The following is a 26478-nucleotide window of genomic DNA, read 5'->3' on the forward strand; positions in this document are numbered from 1 at the left end:
AATAAAGCAGAGGTTTTAGCTGAGTTAGAAGCTGGAAAACACAGGCAATGCAAGCAGAGAGGGGACAAGAGGATAAGTGAGGTAGTGAACAAGAGAGGATGGGAAAAGGGAAGATTGAGATCAGGGTGAGAGATGATGGAAATTGGGGGCAGAGGAGAAGAGACAGAAAAACAGACAGACCCAATGCAGGGAGTGGGCCACACTGGGGAGAACAGGGAGGGATGTCAGCAATGGGGGAAACAGAGTGAGAGAAAATGCATAGTGTAAGAGAGAGACAACGAAAGGGGCAGGCAGGATTGGTTGGGGGTGGGGGGAGGCAAGAGAGTGCAATGTGAAATGGTTGCAGAGAGCGCGAGAGAGGTGAAGAGGGACAGGGCAAGATGGTGAGGTGAGAAACTGGGCAACAAAAGGAGGGGAGAGACAAGACAACAATTCTGACAAGACAAAACTGCTTGTTCACAACCAGAACGATACAGTAGAGTGGAAATGTATTGCTGGCCAACCTCTGGGCTCTTTTCAGCATCTGCTATTAATGGCAACATAGGAGAGAACTGAAATTTTGGGATGAAGTGCAGAGTTCAAACCATATCCATTGTATTACATGTTGGATTATCAAAGAATTGCACTGCTTTGGCCATGCAAAATTTCTTTTAATCTCAAATTTTAAGGATAAGTTAACGCCCTGTGCAGGTGTCTAGATCACTATATTTGGATTTCAAGCAGCTATCACATGGTGATGCCATTATTTGTGCTAGGACACTAAGTGTACCCGGTGGGTATTGACAATGTCTCTTCCTTTAACCTGTGATTTCTGTACATCGATGCTGGTTGGACAGGGCTGGTACCTGCAGTAACTCAGCAGTAACCCTCTGTTACGTGAGGATAATCCTGAACTGGTCACAGCTTTCTACACTGCTGGAGGGTTTCAATCAGGTCACAACATGTCTGTTTCTGTTCAGATTGATGCTGAAAATGCAGACAGTGGGCCTGTCAGTTTCTGACACGGAAAGGAGTGAGCAACTGCTCTCTTCCTCCTGTTGGCTGACAGTTCTGCTGGGAATTTCCAACTGAATGTGACTGTTTCTTCCTCATATTAACTGAATGCCAGAGTCTTTAATTGAGCAACAATGGGAATGGGAACACAGACTGGATGTTACATTTCTCAAGCTTCGATGTGTGCTGGCTGCCAACAGTCAGCAGACTGGGACTTGTACTTGGAGGCTTGTCCCGGCCAGTCCAGGGGTCACTGCAGCGCTTAAGCAGGTGCCACTTGCAGTCACTGGCAGCTGACTGATGCAAATATAACAGTGGTATGAGGAAGGAGGAGGCATAGAGGAAGGCACAGGAAGCTGAATGCTGCTTCTGTTCTCAAGGGGAAATAGCTTCCGCCTCTGCAAATTAAAACACAAGGACTTCAGAATGTTTACCTCTCAGCACTGGAAACTAGTAAAAATTCACACGCATACAATCTCTCCATAAAATTACGATTCATCACTTGGCTGGATTCTCACCAGTCTGTCAGGTTAGTAAAAGATAGCAGTTTCTGTTTGATTTCTCACTTTGTTTTGTACATATTTACAAATTCATCTATAAAAAAATAGCACATTCAAAAAGAAACAAACAAGGATTCTGTGCTCTCCTGGTAAACATTATGTACACGTCATTCAGAGGAAAAAGGCTTCTCCATGATTTCACTTCTATTAAAACTCTAAATCCTTAAACAGGAGAGTCTTGCGACTCACCCTCCCTCCCCGCCCACTCACTGCAGCCATCCCACCAACTATCCCCACTGTTCATGGTTACCGGCCCCCAACAGCTGGGGGCTGAACCAGGCCTCTGCTGGCCTTCTTGCTGGGGGACGGCGAAGGCGTGCTTGTATCAGTCGGAGTCTGGGGTGTCCCTGGGACGCTGTTAGACATACTGTGTGGGGAGCTCAAAGGGGAGGTGCTCATCATTCCAAAGGTGGCAGTGCTGGTTGGCCAAGAGAGGGGAGACTGCCCAGGGCCACTTCCTGTCATACCTGGAGATTCAAAAGAAAATACTTTGAGATCCTAAAGCAGAAGAGTCAACAATCACAATCAACGTAATTAAACCTCAAACAGTCTTCAAAAGGTAGGAGGGATATTAGTACTGGCATATTTGCATCACCATATTCATTGTTAGCATCAATCAAGTCTAATACATGCACAATTTAGGTGAAGCTCTTCCTACACGGTCATCCTCCCAGGAGAGGATTAGCATGGAGTTAGGTAGTGAGTACAGCTCTCTTTACTGTACCCATCAAGCAGTCCCAGGACAGCTACAGCACATTGTTAAATAAAGCTTCCTCTACACTGCCCTTCACAAACGCAGCACATGGTTAGACACAGATTAAAGCTGCCTTTACACGATCTCCATCAAACACTCCCAGGCCAGGTACAGCATGGGGTTACACAGAGTAAAGCTCACTCTACACTGTTCCCAAACACACAGATAGGTATAGCAGACGTTATACAGAGTAAATTTCCAGATGCTGATTACTAACTTGAAGATCAACCTCACCCTCAATAACAGAAAGAAAATAAATTAATTTAATGAGCAGCACATTAATCTATAATGAATAGAAGCATGCTTGAGTGTGCCAACCACTTTTTAATATTTGGAGCATAGCTAATCGCTAATCAATTTGCTTTACTTCAAAGAAAAAGAGAGCAGCCAAACTGTCAGGGAGGATGTAACTAATTGCTCATTGCACCCTCATTTGATATTCCCCATGTAACCATTTTGTCAACATTCTGTTTCCCGAGTGCTACAGGGAAACCTGGTCTGGTTGCTTATTTTAAAACAACTCATCAATCATGACATAATTGTGACCAAATTCTCAGTAAAATATCTAAATGGATAAACAAAAGTGGGAATTTCAAAGTGGCTTCGGTGAGGAACCGGAGAGAACATCTGCACAGGACAAGTATGCGTCAACCGAAAACAGAGGTGATCAGAGAATGAACTTAGAACCCTTCGAAGAGCAGGCAGGATAGGTGGAATAGTTTCATCTGGAATTTTTTTTTTGTGTCTAGCACAGATTGGCACAGGAAGTAGACCAGACCTCAGCTACAGCACTGAGATTCTGATCAAAGATTCTTTTTAAGAAAAACAAATAGCATCTTTATTACTTGCTGCACTTCTCTACCTGATTTTAATTTTGTTCTCTTGTCTGGATAAATACATCCACTTGTTGGTTTGAGCCAGTGTCCTGGTCTAATAAGCATGTTTGGTTGGGATCATTTTTGAATAAGGAGAATCATATGATCAATTTCACTAATTAGTGTAAAGCAAGAAGTTTTACTGGGATTCCCTAAGTCACACTGTTGATTATCCTGACATTGGACAGTAAAATGATTAGGGTCTCGATGTCAGGTTATATGGATAAATTATCAGACTAATGAAATAGTTATGCCTCCTTTATATAGCTCAAATCATTCTCAATTTTATTCAAAATTGAAGTGTACACGGTATGAAAATGGATCCCAATGCTAGTGAGACTAATGGACTTCATTTCAAATTACTTCAGCTCAGTACAATGTGTAAATGTTCACACTACATTGAGTCATAAGGAAGAGAGCGTGCTGGCACTTTTCCAAGGGTGACACTTGACAGTTCCATCTACACCTTACCTTTTGACACACTGTACCCATATGCAGCATATGCAGCAGCTGAAGCTGCTGCTGCACCGGCCCTGGCTCCTGCCATTGCTGCAGCACTGCCAGCAGTAGACTTGCGTCCTCGATTTTTTCCCGAACCTTTTGAGGTACTTCCGGATCCTTTTGGACGGCCCCTACCCCTCCCTGATGGGCCTACGTTAGTAACAGATTTATCTTGTGAAACACCTGCAAAGGAAGGAGTTTAACACATTACCACCCAGGATATGAAAAGCAGAAATTCAGTTCATAATTCTACTATAGTCAATATACACCCTGAAGTGTGCCCACATTAATTGAAATCACCAGCTTGGATCCAATACCCACCACAAGGCACATGAAACCACTGACAGGCAGCTTTAAATGCCCTCATTTTGTCTAGTAAAGAACTCAACTGTATCACAGAAACTAGGAGCAGCCCTTTGAGCATGATCATGGCTGATCCTCTGGCTCAGTGGCATATTGTTTTCACACACATCCCTTTACGCCTTTAGTATCTCAAAAAAAAATCAAGATCTCTATATTGATTATATTTAGTGATCCACTTTTCACAGTCTTGCGGTAGCAAATTCCACAGGGTGACCATTTTCAGTGAAGAAATCTTTCCTCATCTCTATCCTAATGGTCAACCTCAGATCATGAGGTTCTGCATCTGGTTCTAGGTTTGCCAGCTAGGGGAAAGCACCCTCTCTGTATAAAATCTACCCAATCCTGTTAAAATTTTATACATTTTATTCAAATACCCTTTAATCCTTCTAAACGCTCATGAATGCGAACATGGTATCCAGCTGGCGAGGAAAAGTCTAGGAATAATGAAACTGGACAGACTACACATCAACTGAGGCACTGGCATCGCCACTGGAGCAAAATCCCAGAACACCCAATAGTTCAAAACAGCGGCTCAATCATCTCTCCACCTCTCTATGACAAGAAGAATGCTAGGCTTGCCAGTGATGCTCATGAAGCAATGAAAAAAAAAGACATGCCTGCAGATACTCTTAAGTGGGCAGAGGTACAGGCACATGTACATGCAAATATATAGGTGCACACATATGCAGGCACATATATAGAATTACCAGCAGGATATGAGAAAACAATTCACCAAGTGCTGAAGGGAAGATTACAAATTGACACTTTGGACTGATATCACACTTGAATTGTTCTGCTACCTCCCACTAATCCCCAGCTGCTAATTCTATTTATAATCACAAGCTTGAGTGGTACAACAAAACAAACAGGAAACTAGACAATTAAACAGTACGGGTGACGATCGCTGCCCCAGTGACTCAAAGTCACGCAACGACATCCGACTTTAATCCAAGGTTACAAAGTAACCATCTATGTTCCCAGCCATACATTTGGTGTAAAGATGGGTTACTCAGTGCACCAGGAGCTTCCTGTTCGTCATACCATTCACGTGGTCTGAAGTTGAGCCTGCAATGGAGACTGGGGAATTGGTTGCTCTGGACTGTGAAGCTGACGTTGGGTCGTCCACAATCACAAGGTCACTGCTACTTTCATCGGGTGCGATCGATCCAGTGTGCTGTTCACTGCTCATAGATATCTGTGGGGGCAGAGGATATAAGTTATAATGCGAGCTAGTTTGATTCTGTAAAAATGCAATGCATAATCGCTAGATCTCAATAAACGATTGCATGCAATTCTATTTTTGGGTGTTCTTGCACATTAACATTTCTATTGGGTAGCAATATGGATAAAAAGCACAGGTTGGATAATGTGCCACCATGGTAAGAGAAAGTAAAATTACCATAGTCCCAGAAGACCACAGGCTCTGATTAGAGTGACACAATTGGTGGTGGTTTAACATGAGGGTTACATAGAACATACAGAACATAAAACAGTACAAGCCCTTTGGCCCTTGATGTTGTGTCGAACTTTCATCCTACTCTAAGGTCAAACTAACGTGCATAACCTTCAATTTGCTATCATCTCAGGCAAGGTTGAGAATATGTGGCCTTCATGGTAACCTCAGCCACTGCAGGAATTAAACCTGTGCTGTGGGAATCACAAATCAGTCATCCAGCCAACTGAGCTAACAGACCACTGGACAATGCGTCAGTTACATTAAAGTAAGTGTGCGCTATTAAATCAATCAACGGAGACCAAGCTGGTCAGACATTTTCATCTCAACTTGACATTGCTGGTCACAAAGGGTGCCTTTTATAGATGGATCAGAAAAAGGCACTGCTACAATTAGATGTAGTTATGACTAAATTCATAAGACCTCGGAGCAGAATAAGGCCATTTGACACATTAAATGGCAGAGCTGACTCAATGAGATTATGGTTGCTTTGAAAATCCTCAATTTCACTTTCTTGCCTTTTCCCCAACACCTTGATTCCTTGATGATAAAATCTGTCTAAGCCTTGAAAACATTTAATAATCTCCACAGCCCTTTGCATTAAAAAATTCTACAGATTTATAATTCAAAAAAATTCTCATTTCTATCTTAAATAGGCAACTTTTTCTCCGAGATTGTCTCGTTTGATCTTAAGCTTGCAACTAAAGAGGAAACAATCTCAATGCAACTGCCCTGTCAAGCTCCCGAAGAATCTAGTACACTTTTAGTTTAACTTCAGTTGCATAACCACAGTCCAAAACACCTTTATCATAATGAGAATCACGTCCATTTCCAATACACATGAAGTTGTGAAACAATGCGGCTTTTAAATTATCAGCAATATTGCACGAATGCTAACGTCACATGATGTACACAGATTTTTTTTTTTACTTAGACCTCTCTAGTTCTTTGCTAATACCTTTAAGGAAACAGAAGTGAAAATGTATCAGAACCAAAGACCAGAAGCAGGATGAATTGAAGACGCAAGATGGTTTAACACAACTTATTAAACGTAAAACTCTCCTCTATGCTCCTATGGATTTTTTTTTGTTTCTCATCCAGCCATCTCTTTTCTTATTTATTTAAAAGGATCCAAGATTTCCAAAATCATCCCTTTAAATATTGGCAGGTGTATCCCATTTTTGATGATACATCAGTTATATCATGAATCCTGGATTTTTTTGACCTTCAGGTTTTCCTTTAACACACTATTTTGTTTGAGAGTTTATGCTTTTCCCCAGATATTTACCCACCCACAAATTTTGCTGAAAGGTTCTTTCTTTCATCTCGAAATTCAGTCCTCAAACGCATATAGGAAAAGGAAATGACTAAGGATAGGATATTCTCCTGGTGTCACAGCTGGAGAAGTGAGCCCCCAACTGCTTTAGTATGGACTGAGCCTCCATCCCCATTCAGTACGGAGTGCTGGTCTTCCTATTCAGGTCTAATCCTGGAACTGTTTAGCATACAGCCCACTGGCCATCATGCCCAGTTCTCCTAAATGCAGCCTTGTTGTCACTACAGATAGATCCACAAAATGTGAGTCAGAGTCTTGCAGCTGGTTTATATCTGGCGTCCCTGTGCCAAGTCACACTCAGCACCTGCATTAGAGGCTCCGTTTTCTATTACCTCACTGTAAGGGCTGGGCATGGCTGAGTCCACACTGATGAAAGATTCTTCCCCATCTGCTGATAGGTTTCCTGAGGACATGTTGGAGTTATCTGCAGATGCTAATGAAGGTGTCAACATAGTCCATCCCTCTTTCCTTCTCTTCACAGCATTCTCTCCATCCTCCTTCTTCTTCTGTCAAAGACAAAGACAACTTATCAAAACAAGAGTCTTTCAATCCCCACCTAATCTCATGACACAACTACCAGTCATTACAGTAATATAACTCAATGAGCTGGTTAGACATTCATACACCCACAAGACAAATAAACTCCATCCCCCTGACAGCTTCAGCATGAAACTGAAAACATGTTCACCAATTCTGGTTTGGTACTGGTACAGCTGCAGGTATGGATCCTATAACCACAATACTGCCTCCATTTTTCCTAACTATCTGGCACTGTTAGTCTGCTGAGTGATGTTTTAGGATTAGTTTACGTCCTGTGCTCTGTACATTCGAAATCTCCAAGCAAAACAGGGCAAGTAGTCAGGGTAAATAGTGTAGGTAAAATTCAGTCAACGTGTAGAAATTGTGCACTCAGACTTCATCTTTGCATTCATAATGTGAACTACATGTGTAAACCTACCTTGTTGTATTGATGCTTTCTGAGTGCAGTAGTGATACTGCAGCACCTACACATTCAGCAGTGTGTAATTACAGCAAGGTGGTGATTCCTGGACAGTTGCTATTATTTGATATCGGCTGAAGAACAACTTAAACAAGTAATTTTGGTCAAAATTGCTTTCAAACAACTTTCTCAAAAGGCTCCTTTTCCTAAGTGCCCACATTACCCAAGCCGGCATGAGGAAATAAGGGAACTTTCCTCCGAATCTATCTCTATATTGTAATTGCTCTGGGAGACTTGGAGTACAGGGAACATTTACTTGGTATTGACTTGACCTTATCAACACAGACTGTGATGCTGATTCTAGATGCCTGAAATCTTGTTATGTTGATATTCCTCACCTTGACAAATATCAGAATCTGATTTTTTTTAAACCACTGTTTAAGGTATACATCACCAGAAGTCTGTCTAACCCGTTGCTAACTATTACTCTTACAGAGTAGCAGAAAAACAAATGGCAAAAGTTTCCAGAAACAGCCTTTCTTTCTATTGTCGGAATTTGAGAAACTGTGTGGGAACACTTGCATATGCATATGTATGCAAAAATGCGAATATGTACGAGAGTGGTTCTTCACTCCACATTGCGCGCACACTACAGTTCATAAATGACTAAGCACAAAAGTGAGTGTGCATGTGAACCTGCACACGAACGTGCACTAGTGAGTGCGCTCATGGCTATTGGCAAGTGTATCATTGGTCATCTTTTAACAATAAACTTAAGAATGAGGTTGGACTGTGACTGCGGAAGTGATCCAGTATGGATCTGACACTCATTTTTATTAATGTTGGGAACTTGATCAGGAGCAGTGATGAATAAATCAACAGCAGGGGATTAGAGACATCATTAATTGCACTCTCAGCTCCATGGGCCATAGACTGTGCTCAGTACTGACACCTGCCGCCCCAGAAAGAGATTTGTGTGGCATAAGTTGTGGGGTTTGAATGTGTGCAGGATTGGATTAGGGGTTGGGGGGAGGTATAGGAACAGTTATAGGGCAGAACAATCCATGGACTATAGGCGAGGAGCTGATCTCTGTTACATAATGGCAGGGATTTTTCACCATGGATTACCATCACAGGAGAGCCACGATTTAGTAACTTTCAGCATCTTCTAAGGTTGACTAGAAAATGCCTCCAGTTTCAGGCATATTTTGCTGCTCTCTGCTGTCCCAGTACAGTTGTAGTTAACATAGCATCATCAGTAACATTTATGGAATCTGAAGCAATAAGGGGCTCTGGGGAGACAGTGGGCAGTGAGATTAGTTTAGCATTATGTGAACAGTAAGCAGAGGGCTGAATGGTTTCCTTCTGTAATGTAAATGCCCTTCTTCTGTATTGCAGATGACCATGGCTCTAGGCCAGGTTCTTTCCATAGGAACTGTAAAGGTCAACATTCAGATCCAGTTGTGAAGACTTACTTCCACTCAGCTGGAAGGCCTTATCAGCAGAGAGCAGGGAGCACGGACATCTTTGAATTGTGGTGCACACACAACATGAGGCGAACAACTGAACCACAAAGTGCTTCACAATTTGATATTTCTAGAGATTTTCATCTAAAATTATGATTTTACTGGAGAAAGTGAAGAATAAAATGTTTTTGCCTTTGTTTAAATGAAAATGTGATACGAAGCATGAAATACCTTTGATTGTGTGTGTGTGTGTGTGTGTGTGTGTGTGTGTGTTTTTTTGCACTCCCTTAGTACCACAGTTGAGAAGACAGACAATTTTTCACCTGGCAAGGCAAAATTGAAATACTTTGTGCAGAATGGCAACAAAAAAGCTATCATTCCTGGAAAGTGGAGGTAAGTTAGGTAATGCTCATTTAGTGTATTGGCTATAGCCGACTGCCATTTAAATGGAACTGCAGTTGAACTGAAGGACACAACCATATATGCAATGTACTCTGTGCATGAAGAGGATTGGCACATCAACCATGGGTAAGAAGCAATGACTACAGTAAGAATCAATCCTGCTCACATGTCATTGTACAGTTTCTAGACCACAGAGACAAACCATTAATTAGAAAATCTTCCACTCTATGCTGAACAGAGTGAGTTACCAGGATAGGGAATACAAGGTTTACACAAGGGCCAGTTTACTCTTCAGGTGAAATAGGAAAAAAAAAGGTGAGGGATCTTGCGTACAATTAAAAAATGTGGATGGGGACGCAGGAGCAAGTGAACATAGAACATAGAACAATACAGCACAGAACAGGCCCTTCAGCCCATGTTGTTGTGCTGAACATTTGTCCTAGGTCAATGATTCTGACTTTGCCACTCCCACAGGCAGCGCATTCCATGCCCCCACCACTCTCTGGGTAAAGAGCCTACCCCTGACATCCCCCCATACCTTCCACCCTTCACCTTAAATTTATGTCCCCTTGTAACACTCTGTTGTACCCGGGGAAAAAGTCTCTGACTGTCTACTCTATCTATTCCCCAATCATCTTATAAACCTCTATCAAGTCACCCCTCATCCTTCGCCGTTCCAATGAGAAAAGGCCTAGCACTCTCAATCTATCCTCGTACGACCTATTCTCCATTCCAGGCAACATCCTGCTAAATCTCCTCCGCACCCTCTCCAAAGCTTCCACATCTTTCCTAAAATGAGGTGACCAGAACTGCAAACAGTTCTCCAAATGTGGCCTTACCAAGGTCCTATACAGCTGCAATATCACCTCACGACTCTTGAATTCAATCCCTCTGCTAATGAACGCTAATACACCATAGGCCTTCTTATAAGCTCTATCTACCCGAGTGGCAACTTTCAAAGAGCTATGAACATAGACCCCAAGATCCCTCTGCTCCTCCACCTTACTAAGAACCCTACAGTTAACCCTGTATTCCGCATTCTTATTTGTCCTTCCAAAATGGACAACCTCTCACTTGACAGGGTTGAACTCCTTCTGCCACTCCTCAGCCCAGCTCTGCATCATACCTAAGTCCCTTTGCAGCTGACAACAGCCCTCCTCACTATCCACAACTCCTTCAATCTTCGTATCGTCTGCAAATTTACTGACTCACCCTTCGACTCCCTCTTCCAAGACATTAATAAAAATTACAAACAGCAGAGGACCCAGAACTGATCCCTGTGGAACTCCACTTGTAACTGGGCTCCAGGCTGAATATTTACCATCTACCACCACTCTCTGACTTCGACCGGTTAGCCAGTTCTCTATCCAACTGGCCAAACTTCCCACTGTCCCATGCCTCCTGACTTTCCGCATAAGCCTACCATGGGGAACCTTATCAAATGCCTTACTAAAATCCATGTACACTACATCCACTGTTGTATGCTACATCCACAGACTTGGTCACCTCCTCAAAGAATTCAATAAGACTTGTAAGGCAAGACCGACGCCTTACAAATCCGTGCTGGCTCTCCCTAATCAAGCAGTGTCTTTCCAGATACTCAAATCCTATCCCTCAGTATCCTTTCCATTACTTCGTCTACCACCGAAGCAAGCCTAACTGGCCTGTAATTCCTGGGGTTATCCCTATTCCCTTTTTTGAACAGGGGCACAACATTCGCCGCTCTCCAGTCCCCTGGCACCATTCCCATTGACAGTGAAGACGAAAAGATCATTGCCAACAGTTCTGCAATTTCCTCTCTTGCTTCCCACATAATCCTAGGATATATCCCGTCAGGCCCGGGGGACTTGTCTATCCTCAAGTTTTTCAAAATGCCCAACACATCTTCCTTCCTAACAAGTATTTCCTCCAGCTTACCAGTCCGTTTCATACTCTCCTCTTCAACAATACAGTCCTTCTCATTTGTAAATACTGAAGAAAAGTACTCATTCAAGACCTCTCCTATCTCTTCCGACTCAATACACAGTCTCCCACTACTGTTCTTGATCGGACCTACCCTCGTTTTCGTCATTTTCATGTTTCTCACATAAGCATAAAAAGGTTATCCTTGATCCTGCCCACCAAAGATTTTTCATGCCCTCTCTTAGCTCTCCTAATCCCTTTCTTCAGCTCCCTCCTGGCTATCCTGTATCCCTCCAACGCTCTGTCTGAACCTTGCTTCCTCAACCTTATGTAAGCCTCCTTCTTCTTCCTTACAAGACATTCAATCTCCCTCGTCAACCAAGGTTCCCTCACACGATCATCTCTTTCCTGCCTGACAGGTACATACATATCAAGGACACGTCGTATCTGTTCCTTGAAAAAGCTCTACATTTCAACGACATCCTTCCCTGACAGACTATGCTTCCAATTTATGCTCCTCAGATCCTGTCTTGCAGCATCGTATTTACCTTTCCCCCAATTGTAAAACCTGCCCTGTTGCACGCACCTCTCTCTCTCTCTCCATAAACAAGGTGAAAGTCACAGAATTGTGGTCACCATCACCAAAATGCTCACCCACTAACAAGCCCATCACTTTTCCCAATTCGTTACCGAGCACCAAATCCAATATGACCTCCCCTCTGGTCAGACAATCTACATACGGAATTGGAAAAGCTTCCTGGACACACTACACAAATACCGCCCCATCCAATCTACTTGATCTAAAGAGCTTCCAATCAATATTTGGGAAGTTGAAATCCACTTTGGGAAGTGGGAGAGAAAGGTGGAACGGGACAGAGTAAGGTTCAGGTGAGGAAGAGGGAGGAGATGCCATCAGCTCCCTGCTATAGGCCTTGTTTGTTTGCACATATGTGACTGTATTGTTGTGTGTAATAACCTTGTCAGTGCTACATTTATCTACTGCCTATGTGGAAACAAGGTGCTCCATCTGCTGCTCAAATCATGAACTGTTGAAAGACTCCCACAAGTGACAACAGAAGCATTCCAATTTCTCCAGCCTACTGTAGGCAAAGGTCTATGCTGTCCACCTCAGAGATGGCAAATCGACTGCAGCATGAAGGCAAGTGACTCATTCCTGCTTCACTGTTCCTGTCACAATCCCATGCTGAGAAGCATATTAGCTGGGAAGATAGTCTTACCTTTTCTGCATATTTTTCTCGTTTCCTTTTTCGATCTTTCACTTTGTTTGATTCTTCTTGTATTCTTTTCTCTTCCTGTCGCAGGCGCACTTCAAGCAGAGAAAGAATCAATCAAATATTCAGCAATCCCCACACCCACTCATTTAGCAATCCAAGACCTTATATTCTGAATTATTCTTGTTCAGGATTCAGGATCAAATGCTTAGCTTTCCTTGCCCAGTGAAAGTGTTGGGATACTTCTCAATGTTCATATGAGAGTGCACACTTTTGAGACAGGCCACTGGATAATGATCAAGAACAGGATTACTGGCTGTGTTTTGTTTACTGTCCCAGGCACTGACATCAATAGCAATACTGCTGCTGATAGAGCACAGACTGGGACTGGAATCTCTGCTCTGAACATCTGTGTGGATCAGCCACAAGGCCTCGCAGCCTCAGAGGGAATTCCAATAATTCACTGAAATGCTCCCCCAACGTGTTTTTCTTTTGATTTTATGGTATGCCAGTACCAATTCCATGTGAGTGAAAGAGATTTACCTTATTCAGTTAGATATGAAACAATTATTCAGGGATCTCCTAGGTGAGAACTCCATATCAAAACACACAGAATTCTCCCTCCCACTCATGCTGGGCAGAGCTCCACAGTGACACTTCTCTTTGGGTTAAAGGTCCAGATGTGGGTCCCATCCCCAACCAGAGTTCCACACCTGTTCAGTGTTTATGGTGGAAAAGGACATGGAAGATACAGAATGTGGGGAAATAGATGGTGACATCTTGAAAAATGTCCATATGACAGAGGAGGAAGTGCTGATGTCTTGAAACATAAAAAGTGGATAAATGCCCAGGACTGATCAGATGTACCCTAAATCTCTGTGGGAAGCTAGGGGAGTGATTGCTGGGACTTCCTGAGATATTTGTATCATCGATACTCACAGGTGACGTGCCTGAAGACTAGAGGTTGGCTAACGTGGTACCATTATTGAAGAAAGGTGGTAAGGACAAGCCAGTGAGCCTGATGTGAGTACTTACACTTATTTGGAAAGGCAAGGACTGATTAGGGACAGTCAACATGGCCTTGTGCGTAGGAAATCATGTCTCAATACTTGATTGAGCTTTTTGAAGAGGATTGTTGAGGGCAGAGCAGATCTATATGGACTGCAGTGAGGCATTTGACTAGGTTTCCATGGGAGACTGGTAAGCAAGGTTAGATCTCATGGAATACAGGGAAAACTAGCCATTTGGATACAGAGCTGGCTCAAAAGGTAGAAGACAGAGGGTGGTGGTGAAGGGTTTTTTTTAGATTGGAGGCCTGCGACCAATGGAGTGCCACAAGGATCAGTGCTGGGTCCACGACTTTTTGTCATTTGTATAAATGATTAGGATATGGACATAGAAGGTATCGTTAGTAAGTAGCAGATGACATCAAAATTGGAGGTGTAGTGGACAGCGAAGAGGGTTACCTTAGATTACAACAGGATCTTGACCAGATGGGCCAATGGACTGAGAAGTGGCAGATGGAGTTTAATTTAAATAAATGCGAGGTGCTGCATTTTGGGAAAGCAAATCTTAGCAGGACTTGTACACTGAATGGTAAGATTCTGGGCAGTGTTCCTAAACAGACCTTGGAGTGCAGGCTCATAGCTCCTTGAAAGTAGAGTCGCAGGGAGATAGGATAGTGGAAGTGGCGTTTGGTATGCTTTCCTTTATTGGTCAGAGCATGGAATAAAGAAGTCGGGAGGTCAAGTTGCGGCTAAACAGGACATTGGAATGGCCACTTTTGAAATATTGAGTGCAATTCTGGTTTCCTTCCTATTGGAATGGTATTGTGAAACGTGAAAGAGTTTAGAAAAGATTTACATGGCTATTGCCAGGGTTGGAGGATTTGAGCTAACAGGCTGGGGCTGTTTTCCCTGGAGCGTCGGAGGTTGAGGGGTGACCTTATAGAGGATTACAAAATTATGAGGGGCATGGATAGGATAAATAGACAAAGTTTTGTCCCTGGGGTGGGGGAGGTCAGGAATGAAAGGGCATAGGTTCAGGGTGAAAGGGGAAACATATAAAAAAGGACCTAAGGGGCAACTTTTTCATGCAGAAGCTGCTGTGTGTAAGAAATGAGCTGCCACAGCAAGTCATGGAGGCTGGAACAATTTCAATATTTAAAAAGCATCTGGATGGGTATATGAACAGGAAGGGTTGAGGGGGATATGGGCCAAATACTGGCAAATGGGACTAGATGACGTTGGGATATTTGGTTGGCATGGACGAGTTAGATTGAGGGGTCTGCTTTCGTGCTGTCCATTTCAATGACTATGATCTGTTGTCATTCCCCAGTGGTCAGAACTGTAAATATGCAAATAGAGTCAGTCCACAGCCTTCACACCTGAAAATGCTGCCAGTTACAAGCTGACCCCAAGGGCCAGGGTCATTTAGTTTTCCATGTGTGAGCCAGTGACATTTAGCTGGTGATTTAGCTGGTGCATGTTAGAACCAAGTAATTGAGAAAAGGAATACAGAGACTTTAAAAAACAACTGCATGAAACAATCCTCTTTCTCCAGTAGAAAGAAAACATGGGATAATTAGCACATTAAACAGCAAAAAAGTACTTCACTTTGTGAAACTTGTAGAACTACGCAGAACATTACTGATTTTCCAACTAATTCAAATAGTGTGCCTAACTAAACATGTTTCTGTATTTCTAATCTTATGGGCCTAAACTCCTTCGTCAAACCCCTTCATGGGCCAGCATTATAACTCTTGCAATTAATGCTGAGCTTTTTGGTTCTTAGGAGCAAGAGGTATCAGCTTCTGGTAGACAATGTATAGTTTTGAATCTGACCATTCATAGTTTGAAGGTTTGTGAGGGCATGATATGAAAACAAACCAGGAACGGCAAAAGGGAAAAAACTTAGGAAAGATCTCGTCCTTGATTCCCAATCTGTGCATGATAACAGATATTAGTTGGAGGCTGTAGGGACGTCCCACCAATTTTGTTCATGAAGTGTGGATGTTGCTGCCTAGGCGCATCATTTATTGTTAATCCCCAACTGTCCAGAAGGCAGTTAAGAGTAAACTATATTCCTGTGGGTCTGGAGTCACATGTAGACCAGGTCAGGTAAGGATTACAATTTTGCTTCTTTAAAAGTAGGTTGAGTAAAGCAGATTAGTTTTGTTTACAATAAATGACAATGGTTACATAGTCACCATTCAGTTAGCTTTTTATTATAGATTTTATATTGAAATCTCATTTTCTGCCAGAGTGATTTGAAATCATGTTACCAGAACATGAGCCTGGGTTTCTGGATTACTCTTACAGTAACATTACCAACATTCCAATGCCTCTTCCCAAGCTTGCTCAAGTCCCTAGGGTTAAGTTGGGAAAAATCATTCAGTTCTTCCAATTACCAACCTCAGGAGGTTGAGCGAGAGTTCAGCTGTACAACTGGCAGCAGGAGTGGAGGAGAATGAGCAAAATATGTACATAAGAATGTGAGAGTGAACATGTGCACCTATATGGTTATCTGTGACTATCAGAGTTCAGTTGTGATGCTCCAGTCAACCAGCCTGTGAACATAGTAAACAAAGAGAAAATAACAGATCTAGAGATCTGTTGAGACACAGGCATTGTCCTTACATTTCTTCTCCAGTTCCTCGTCATCCAACAGCAAACTGACCACCTCCTTTGGTTTGAGTGTGTCGGGTTTGAAGTTGCCCCCAGAAATAACCATCCGCTGAATCTGCAAAAACAAAAATTTAAAACACATTATCGGCCTGAGTTGTGACAAGTCTAAAATAGTCCTTGCTGAATCTGAAGTCCTCCCATTTATCAGTCCGATCACAATAAGTTCTTCAGATCTCAGGCCTGCCACTTCACATGGATCCAGCACTCACTAATGTCTGGACAGCTCACTTATTGGGAATCAAAGCCACCGGTTTTGAGGTTAAACCTAATCTTAAAGTGAGCATTAATTGGAAAAGGTCACTTGGCCAAACCTAACTCATCCACACAGTAATATCAGCAGTATTCACATCACACCATCTGGCTTTCCTAACTTCTTCTAACATGTTGGTAGTCCGGGAAAAGAACTTGTTGAGATCAGTCCTAAATCTTCCTTTCATCTGTTTGATTTTACCTTTTGTTTGGGGTTGTATTGTGATTTAAATTAAAATAATCTTTCTATATAATTAACTACATTATATACATGCTGAAAATGTGCCCTTCCTGAAGAAGGGCTCACGCCTGAAACGTCGATTCTCCTGCTCCTTGGAAACTGTCTGACCTGCTGCGCTTTTCCAGCAACACATTTTCAGCTCTGATCTTCAGCATCTGCAGTCCTCACTTTCTCCTACATTATATACATCTCAGACGTCCCTTTTAAAAACTTTTCCAATCCCGATCTTTTCTCTTTGAAGACAATCCTTTAGCCATGCCTTTTTAACAGAACAAAACTGTCAATATCCACCTTATTGCCTAAGGTGGCAAGATGACAATTCTGCTTTATAACCTTTAGAACCTTGAAGCAGGACATAACAACATTAATAGCAACATTCACAAGTTGATGTTAAAGTGGATCTGTGACTAAGTTCAGTTGTGATGCTCCAGTCAACCAGCCTTCTTAAGGGTTTATTTTAGTTCAGAAGCCTCACGTCACATGGGCTCAAGCACCTTGTACGAAATGAGCTCCAAAGTACCGAGGGAGCAATGAGTTGATAATTTCACACAGATGAGAGGGGATTATTTGAAGGAAGTGAAGCAGTAGGTGCCAGTAAAACAAATTGAGCTCAAATGATCAAGAATTATACATAAGAGTTACAATGCATTTGTTTCTATCCCACAACCGAATTTTATCTCAAAGATAGAATTGAAAAATCCAATGAATTAAGGAATATGCCCTGTTAAGGCATATAACAGGGTGCAGTGAATCCTGTGGGAAGGGTAGGAAGGAAAGGGAAAGCAAGAATTGTGAGATTCCAGATAGTGCCCTCTCCTATGTATCATTGACAAACAGAGAGAACAGATAACACAGACAATGGGGCACTTCAGTCTTAACTGAAATGGCGTACCATGTGAAACTGCTGCCCTCCGACAGTTTAACCTCTATGTAAATCTTTCACAAGCTACCCACAGAAATATTACAACTCTACCTCAGCAGAGAATGGAGCCATCTTAATCATTCAGTTGCAGATTATTGGCTCAGTTTCCTGTTGCCAGAATTCACTGTACATGTAGTGGTATCACTTTGCTCCCTGTACTGGAAACGGTGAATTTTTGCTATAGCCCAGTTACTCAAGCTGCAGCTTTGTTTGTGAAATGCTAACAAGGCCCGGAGGAACTGTGGAAACAAGACATAATGCATTCTCACAAGCCAATGGGAGTGCAGTCGTAACATCACTGCTCTTAAATAACACATGCACTGAGTTTAAGTGTGCGATGGAGGGGCTGAGTAAACTGGATCCATACATTTGGACTTTAAAACAGATGACTTTAATGCCATTTTGAAATGGACTATACCCAGGGTACCTGGGTAGGAGGATTCTAGTGCAGTCTCAGGTTAAGAGGTTGACCATTGAGCAATCAGAAGAGAAATCTCTTCACTCAAAGGAATGTGGATCATTGACTATATTGAAAGCTATCGTCAGGAAATCAAGGAATATGGTTAGCAGACAGGAGAGGGGTATTGAGGGAGATAGAAAAATAAATGACAGAAAAGGCTCAACAGACCATATGGTTTGCAGTTACTCGCCACCGTTTCAGTGATGGCACTCAGTGCTCATTTATGTCAGCAAGCATAGACATATTTTACTTCATTGAGTTATAACATGGTTCTCCAGTGGGTCACCAATCAGTCTGATTCTGAATCATAGGAAGCATGAAGTTCCAAGGTGTTTAACAACGGGATGTTGGTGGGGCATTCCAATTATTCTCAAAATCCATGCATTGACTAAATCTATACATGAACTGTAAACAAAACATTCAATGGAATGCAGCTCTTGTTCAATGTTGTTAAAGTATAGCATCAGAAACATTATTCTCTCCAGTTTTAATGAAAATTACAAATTTCCCATCGTGTTCTTTATTTGCTCTCATGGAGTTTATTGTTAATTGTCAGAAGCCAGATTACAACATTGAAAGGCATCTGCTTGGGCATATAGGGGTAGGAAGGTTTTAGAGAGATATGGGCCAAGTGCTGCATATGGGACTAGATTTATTTCGGATATCTGGTCAGCATGGACAAGAAGGACTGAAGGGTCTGTTTCTGTGCTGTATATGACTGTGTCATTCTACAGGTTTTTGCCAGCTTGAAATGGATACCAAGTGTGTGTACCTCACTCTTCTCCTTGGCACGCTGCAGGATTCGCTCCTCTATTGTTCCCTTGCAGATGAGTCGATACACAGTTACTTGCTTTGTCTGTCCCAGCCTATGAGCTCGATCCATAGCCTGCTGATCCACAGTTGGGTTCCAGTCATTGTCATAAAATATAACCTGTAACAAACAAAATCTTTAGGAGAAAGATTGCAAGATATACTCACCTGTCTCTCCCCTTGCATTCAAAACCCAATGCCCCTGACAGGCAGTTCAACTATCCCTGAAACACAATGACTTTGCTACAACATTGTCAGCCTAATTTCAAGGCTATGTAACAATTCACTTCAGGACTACACTCACGAATGCCTATGTATAATGTTCAAGCAAGTGATTCCCCTATAGTGTAATGGGATGCTTGTGATGTACATATATTGGGCTAGTACCCAGCAAACAGTCCCAGGGCAGGAATAGAATGGAGTTAAATACAGAGTAAAGCTCCCTCTATGTTGTTCTACAATCTGCTCGAGTCAAACCTCAAAAGAAATTCTTATGTGATCATGGTCGGTTTATGACTCCAGCATCCTCTAGCCTCACTGAGTGAAAACATACATTTTGCAATAACTTAGGAGTAAATTTGTATTGTGCATACTGTGTTGAGGTTGCCCAACATTAATGGTATATTCCAGAACATAGTTTCTATTGGTGGGAAATGAAGTAAAAGGTGGCATGGTATTTGAGGTCAATCAGCAAGGTATCTGAATACAAGGTGAAATTGTATCAATCATTGAATGGATATTTCTATCATGAACATATGGATGAGAAGCAGCAGTAGGCCAGTTGGCCCCTTCGAACCTGCTATGCCATTCAATAAGCTCAAAGCTAATTTGATTACTCCACATTGCCACTCACACATGCTAAGCAAGGGACTGAAAAAAAGTTAATCAAGAATTTACCTAACAATTAAATATTCAAAGGTTGAGTAAATACTTTGAAATCAGGTGCATTACAGGCAGTCTAAAACTGCATTCCCACATGCTAACATGCAACATATCACACTAGAGAAAGAGGACTAAAAATAATCTACTCTCTTACTGTATCAGCAGCTGTCAAATTGATGCCAAGGCCACCAGCTCTGGTGCTGAGAAGGAACACAAAGATATCTGTTCTGCAGGAAGGAAGAAAAATATACTGTAGGTAAAATACTGAAAGGGTAATCATGTCCATGCAACAATGCTGAGGGACTGGGATATGCGCAGTTAGAATTTCCCTTCCAAGTCATTTAGAGCGCAGAAGTTGAAGCAGTCGTGATGTTCGGTCCTATACAGACTTCATAATACACTATGGAAGACTGGAGCAATCATTAAAATTAAGTGTAATTCTGCTTGATACCTTCATATTGTGTCAATCCCACATGAGAGAAACACCCAAACCACAAATCACACCACATGGAGTAATTCAGACAAACAACATGCATGTTTTTGGGAAATGAAAGGAGGGTGAAAGCAAATAAAAGTATGATGAAAGGATGAAATTAAAAATGGTGAGGCAGCTCATGTCAGGCATAAATATTGGGATGGGCCTTTTGGTATCAGAGCATAAGACTAGCCAGTGTCAGCATTTCTGATCTTCATGTACTTTTAATAGTGTTAACAGTGAATCAAACATAGAGCTAATTGCTACTAGATAAACAGGTTGCTATCTAGCTGGAATGTAAATCTTTCACTGGACTCTGAGACAAATGGCAACACTCAACACAGTTTGCAATATTGCTCATGTAAAGCATCTAATGCACAACTTGACTATCACTAACAAGCACATCATTCAGACTACAACGATTCAATATTCACTAAATTCTCTCCATAACCAGTGTACAACACTTCTTAGTCTCTTGTTTCAGTGTTGTATATGCTGCTAAGCTCAGAATCCCTACTATTTGAATTTCAACCGTCACCTACATTTAAGACATATTATTGAACTTTACATTTCCTTGCTGAAGGAATATATGCATGACTTGCTCCCCATGTACAGGATTCCTGTATAACCTACAGGAAAAGGATAGTGAAGGTCTCTAATGTCATCCAGAATGCATCGATAAGAGAAACAAAAACAGCACTTCAAAAGATTATGCAAAATGCAGATCAGAGGATGCTAAAAGTAGTAAACTTAAAGACTGTATTAGGAAACTTTTCTTCATTTGGTGTGGCTCATGCTTCTGTCTATGTTCACCTACGCTGGTTCCTGCTTTGATGACAACTCAGTTTTAAAATTCCCATTCTGGTCTTATAAAAAAATCACTCAATGGCTTCACCTTCCCATCTTTGTAGCCTTTTAGAGTCCTACAAACCTTTGAGATGTTTGCTCCTCTAATGTCTTCTTTTACTTCAATGTTATTTAATTATTCTGTCAGTGGTAGCTGCAGTTTCATCTGTCTAGCTCTGTCTTTCTCCCCTCCTTTCAGACACTTAAAATTTACTTCTATGAACATGTGTTCTATTCTCTGATGTTGATCTACATTAAATATTTTTGCATTACCCTTCTGTTGTGTTTTGTCACACCCTAACCTATTTTAATAATTCATGGCTTACAGTTGCTGTTAGGTGACATTCAGCATTTATTGCCTGTCCCCAAATGCCCTTGATATGATGGATAACCTCAATGTTGAGTTTAACTGAGTGGCTTGTTAGTCCATTGCACAGAACAATAGATACAGTTAGTCATTTGACCTGTTGTGGTTGCACCAGCTCTGAGCATTTTGACTTAACGCCTTTTCCCTGTAACCCTGCACATTGGATAATAATTTAACTAGAAACAATGACCCCTTGAATATCTCAATTAACTCTGACTCCACCAAAATTCTAAGCAGTACACAGCATTTCCTAATTACTCAGGGAAATATTTTTCACTTCACATTTGCTTCTTTTTGCAAAGCCTTCAAAAATGTGCCCATAATTCACAATCCATTTCCAAAGAGGAATAGTTTACCTCCGTCTACCTTGTCCAATCGCTCCACCTAATGATTTCTAAAACATCTATCAAATCTTCTTGTGGTCTTTTCCTCTCCAAGGTAAACATTCCCATCTTCTCCAATCCATCCTCATAATTGAAGTCTCATCTCTGGAATCATTCTCATTAACCTCTTCTGTACTCTCTCCAATGCTTTCCCTGACACCCAGAACTCTATACAATACCCCAGCTGAGGCATAAACTTGGAGTCATAGAGACGTACAGCATGGAAACAGACCCTTCGGTTCAACTCATCCATGCTGACCAGATATCCTAAATTAATCTAGTCCCATTTGTCAGCACTTGGCCCTTATCCTTCTAAACCCTTCTATTCATATACCCATCCAGATGCCTTTGAAATGTTGTGACTGTACCAGCCTCCACCATTTCATTTGGCAGCTCATTCCATACAAGCACCACCCGCTGCATGAAAAGGTTGCCCCTTAAGTCTCTTTTAAATCTTTCATCCTAAACCTATGCCCTCTAGTCCTGGACACTCCCTCCAGGAAAAAGACCTTGTCTATTTATCCTATCCATTCTCATGATTTTATAAACCTCTAAGGTGAGCCCTCAGACTCCAACATTCCAGGAGTACAGCCCAAGCTGATTCAGTCTCTCCTTAGAGCTCAAACCCTGGCAACTTCTGGCTCTTAAACTCTAAATCTCTATTAATGAAATCTGTATTGCTTTATTAATAGCTCTCGCTACCTGCTCTGCTACCTTTAATGACAGATGGACATACACACCCAGGTCTGTTTCTGCAACCCCTTTATTTTGCATGGTCTCTCCATACTTGTACCAAAATCTCAGATTGAACTTCATCTGACCATTCCACAAACTTTTCCGCTCTCTTTTGGAGTTCTACACTGTCCTCCTCTCTAATTACAATTCTTCCAAGATCTGTGTCACCCTCCAAAATTGAAACACATTATCATTTATTTAGACATCATGAAAAGAAAGGGTACAAGAGATCCCAGTGAAATGCCACTGCAAACTTCCCTCTAGGCTGATTTTAACCATAAAGAAGGGGCTGTGCTTCGAAAGCTTGTGATTTCAAGTAAACCGGTTGGACTAGGACCTGGTGTGTCGAGACTTCTGACTTTGAATAATACTTGAACATGGGTAAAAATAAATATATTCTGGGATAGTAGCCTGATTAGGACACCAAGGGACGATTATGCCAATATCCCTCTCAATAAAGGTTTGAGAAATAAGGAAGGAAGGAATCAAAGTTGTTTCAATATTCTTGAAAAGCAGTTGCAGACTGATGCACGGCAGCACAGTCTATCACTTACCTGCTTTGAAAGTCTGCCACCATGTCCCGTCTCTCAGATATTTTTGATGAGCCATCCAGTCTCATGTAAGTATGTTGTCTGAAGACCATGTACTCCTGAAACAGCATTCAGAATGGGAATCAATAAAGGGAAAGCAGAATTCCTAACTATTGACAGCAATATTGGTAGACCTATATTCAAAAATTCAAGATGTACACAGAACACAAAGTTAGTCACGGCGAGCCTTTCTAAAATAATTTATAAATTCGGTTTCATCTGAAATCTTCTACACCATTCTAGTTATTACACTTAGAATGCGAAGGCTTTGAGGGTGGTGCAGAGAAGTCGGGGGGGGGGGGGGGGGGGGGGGTGTCTGAGAGAGTACGGGTTTGCATCTGTGCATTTGCACATGTGAGACAATTGTACATAATCTGGGAGAAACAGAAGGGAATTCTGCAGAATTTGAGAAAGTGAATGCTCAGAGGAAGTTTGCTTCGTCGGGGAATCTACAACTAGAGAGGACAGTTTAAAATTAAAAGTCTCCCAATCAGATAGAAATAAGGAAGAATTTCTTCTCTCAAAAGGTCTTTGGAATTGTTAGACAGTAGAGGTGGTTAGGCCCTTAACAATATTCAAGGCTAAGTGAGCTAGATTTTTTAAAAAAATTGACAGAAGCGTTGAAAATTATGAGGGAACAGGCAAGTAAGTGCAACTGAGACCTAATGAGATCAGCTATGATCTTAAATGAATGGCAGAGCAGGTTTAATGGTCTACTCCTGGTCGTATTTTTCTGAATCTTAAGTCAGCTCTGTACATAAACCTGGGGAAACAAAAGGGAGTGCTCAAGTCATGCCAGAAAAATCTACACCCCAAATATCTTCCAACAGGTGGACCACACAGAATCAGTGTGCATGCTGCAGAACTAATTCCTCAAGACCAGGGGGAGCATTCCTTGTGATTAGGCTCCAGTCGCTGATTACAGACACCTTCACAACCCCATTCTAAAATGACCACAACTAGTATCTACGCCTGACCTACCAAATTCTGGTTTCAATCTGCCTGAGTAACAGTCTTTTGCTGGTGGCAGGAGTAGTGGTGGTTGAGGAGGAGGTGGAGGGTAGAAAGACTAACGTTGCTGGAGTCAATGGTTTGAAAGTATAATGGTTTAGACAGAAAACATGCCAAATTAAAACTTTTGGATTAAAACAGATAAGAGTTAGTGGAGATAGTGAGGAAGCACCTGTGAATAAAATACTGTACGTTAGAAGAATGATTAATTATATAAAACTAAGAGAGTACTAAAGCAGTAAAAAATGAGGTCTGCAGATGCTGGAGATCACAGCTGAAAATGTGTTGCTGGTCAAAGCACAGCAGGCCAGGCAGCATCTCAGGAATAGGGAATTCGACGTTTCGAGCATAAGCCCTTCAGCAGCCCTTGATAGTTACGGCAGTCCTTAATGTCACAACGTACTGCAAAGCTGAAATTAGCCACTGTCCTGGAGAGGGTCTATTCTCTGGCATTTTGGCAATTGAAGGGTTAATTGATTAATGGCTGCTGAAGAGACCTGCAGTAACTCAGCAAGGCATGGTTAAATGGTGCTTGAAACTGGCAGAACACTCCCAGAACAGGGCCCACTCCCAAACCCCTATTTGTTTTCTTAGTCAGGATTGAACATCCTGTGTTTCTTGCGAAATATATAACACTTGCATCTCAGAAACAACAATCTAATGTCTGCACTGTTAGCCTTTTTTGGTGTTACGCTGACTACTAAGTACTTATTTTGTTGAAAGGGCGGGGGAAGAGTGCAGAGAATCGAAAGCACTCCCCCCAATCACCTCATTTTACTATTTAAACAAACGCAGTTTGAATTTCCAAACTATTCACCCCCACCCCCCAACTAGCTGTTTGAAATAATGTGCCTCATGAATAGAACTGTATTCGCCATATTAAGGTCACATTAAGTCACTAACAGGAAATCCCTTTCACAGATGCCGAAAGTCATTATGATTGTGTAAAGCTGAAACCTGCATTTACGTTTGGTCTCGAGAAATGTTTAGATAAAACAATAGAGACAAAATAGATGGACAGGACAGAAAAACCTCAGGCCAGTTTTGCATTTTTTTTGCTGTATCTAAAAGACTAACCGTTCCATGTCTCCACATAGACTAAGGAATGAGCCTTAATCTGTGCTCAGTCAGCTGATCTCAAGCAGAGTGACAACTGCAAAATGGTAAATCCACTTGCTGAAAATGTGTTGCTGGAAAAGTGCAGCAGGTCAGGCAGCATCCAAGGAGCAGGAGGATCGACGTTTCGGGCATGAGCCCTTCCTCAGGAATGAGGAGAGTGTGCTAAGCAGGCTAAGATAAAAGGTAGAGAGGAGGGGCGTTGGAAATGCGATAGGTAGGAGGAGGTTAAGGTGAGGAGATAGGCCGGAGTGGGAGTGGGGGCGGAGAGTTCAGGAAGAAGATTGCAGGTTAGGATGGCAGTGTTGAGTTCTAGGGTTGGGACTGAGACAAGGTGGGGTGGTGGTGGTGGTGGTGGGGGGGTGGAAATGAGGAAACTGGAGAAATCTGAGTTCATCCCTTGTGGTTGGAGGGTTCCTAGGTGGAAGATGAGGCGCTCTTCCTCCAGCTGTCGTGTTGCTATGGTCTGGCGATGGAGAAGTCCAACGACCTGCATGCCCTTGGTGGAGTGGGGGGGGGGGGGAGTTGAAGTGTTGAGCCGCGAGGTGGTTGGGTTAGTTGGTCCGGGTGTCCCAGAGGTGTTCTCTGAAACATTCCGCAAGTAAGCAGCCTGTCTCCCCAATATAGAGGAGGCCACATCGGGTGCAGCGGATGCAGTAAATGATGTGTGTGGAAGTGCAGGTGAATTTGTGGCGGATATGGAAGGATCCCTTGGGGCCTTAGAGGGAAGTAAGGGGGGAGGTGTGGGCGCAAGTTTTGCGTTTCTTGCGGTTACCGGGGAAGGTGCCGGGAGTGGAGGTTGGGTTGGTGGGGGGTGTGGACCTGACAAGGGAGTCATGGAGGGAGTGGTCTTTTCGGAACGCTGATAGGGGAAGGGAGGGGAATTGCATTTCTTGCGGTTGCAGGGGAAGGTGCCGGGAGTGGAGGT

At 42.3% G+C, this 26478-nt stretch overlaps 1 protein-coding gene across 3 annotated transcripts in view; it reads right to left on the reverse strand.

The window, feature by feature from the left end:
- Positions 1-296: 296 nt before the first annotated feature.
- The window catches only part of ino80 (INO80 complex ATPase subunit), a 222552-nt gene continuing 196370 nt past the window's right edge, over positions 297-26478 (reverse strand). For all 3 annotated transcript variants that reach the window (XM_060828740.1, XM_060828739.1, XM_060828741.1), the window contains 9 exons: positions 23388-23482; positions 20182-20254; positions 19108-19266; positions 16416-16518; positions 12784-12872; positions 7168-7341; positions 5088-5241; positions 3654-3866; positions 297-2020 (listed from right to left, as the gene is read on the reverse strand). In XM_060828740.1, coding sequence (XP_060684723.1) covers positions 1800-2020; positions 3654-3866; positions 5088-5241; positions 7168-7341; positions 12784-12872; positions 16416-16518; positions 19108-19266; positions 20182-20254; positions 23388-23482 — 1281 coding nt within the window. In that variant the 3' untranslated portion in view covers positions 297-1799. The remainder of the gene's footprint in view (positions 2021-3653; positions 3867-5087; positions 5242-7167; positions 7342-12783; positions 12873-16415; positions 16519-19107; positions 19267-20181; positions 20255-23387; positions 23483-26478) is intronic.

This window comes from Hemiscyllium ocellatum, chromosome 8, assembly GCF_020745735.1.
Source record: "Hemiscyllium ocellatum isolate sHemOce1 chromosome 8, sHemOce1.pat.X.cur, whole genome shotgun sequence".
NCBI classification, from domain to species: Eukaryota; Metazoa; Chordata; class Chondrichthyes; order Orectolobiformes; family Hemiscylliidae; genus Hemiscyllium; species Hemiscyllium ocellatum.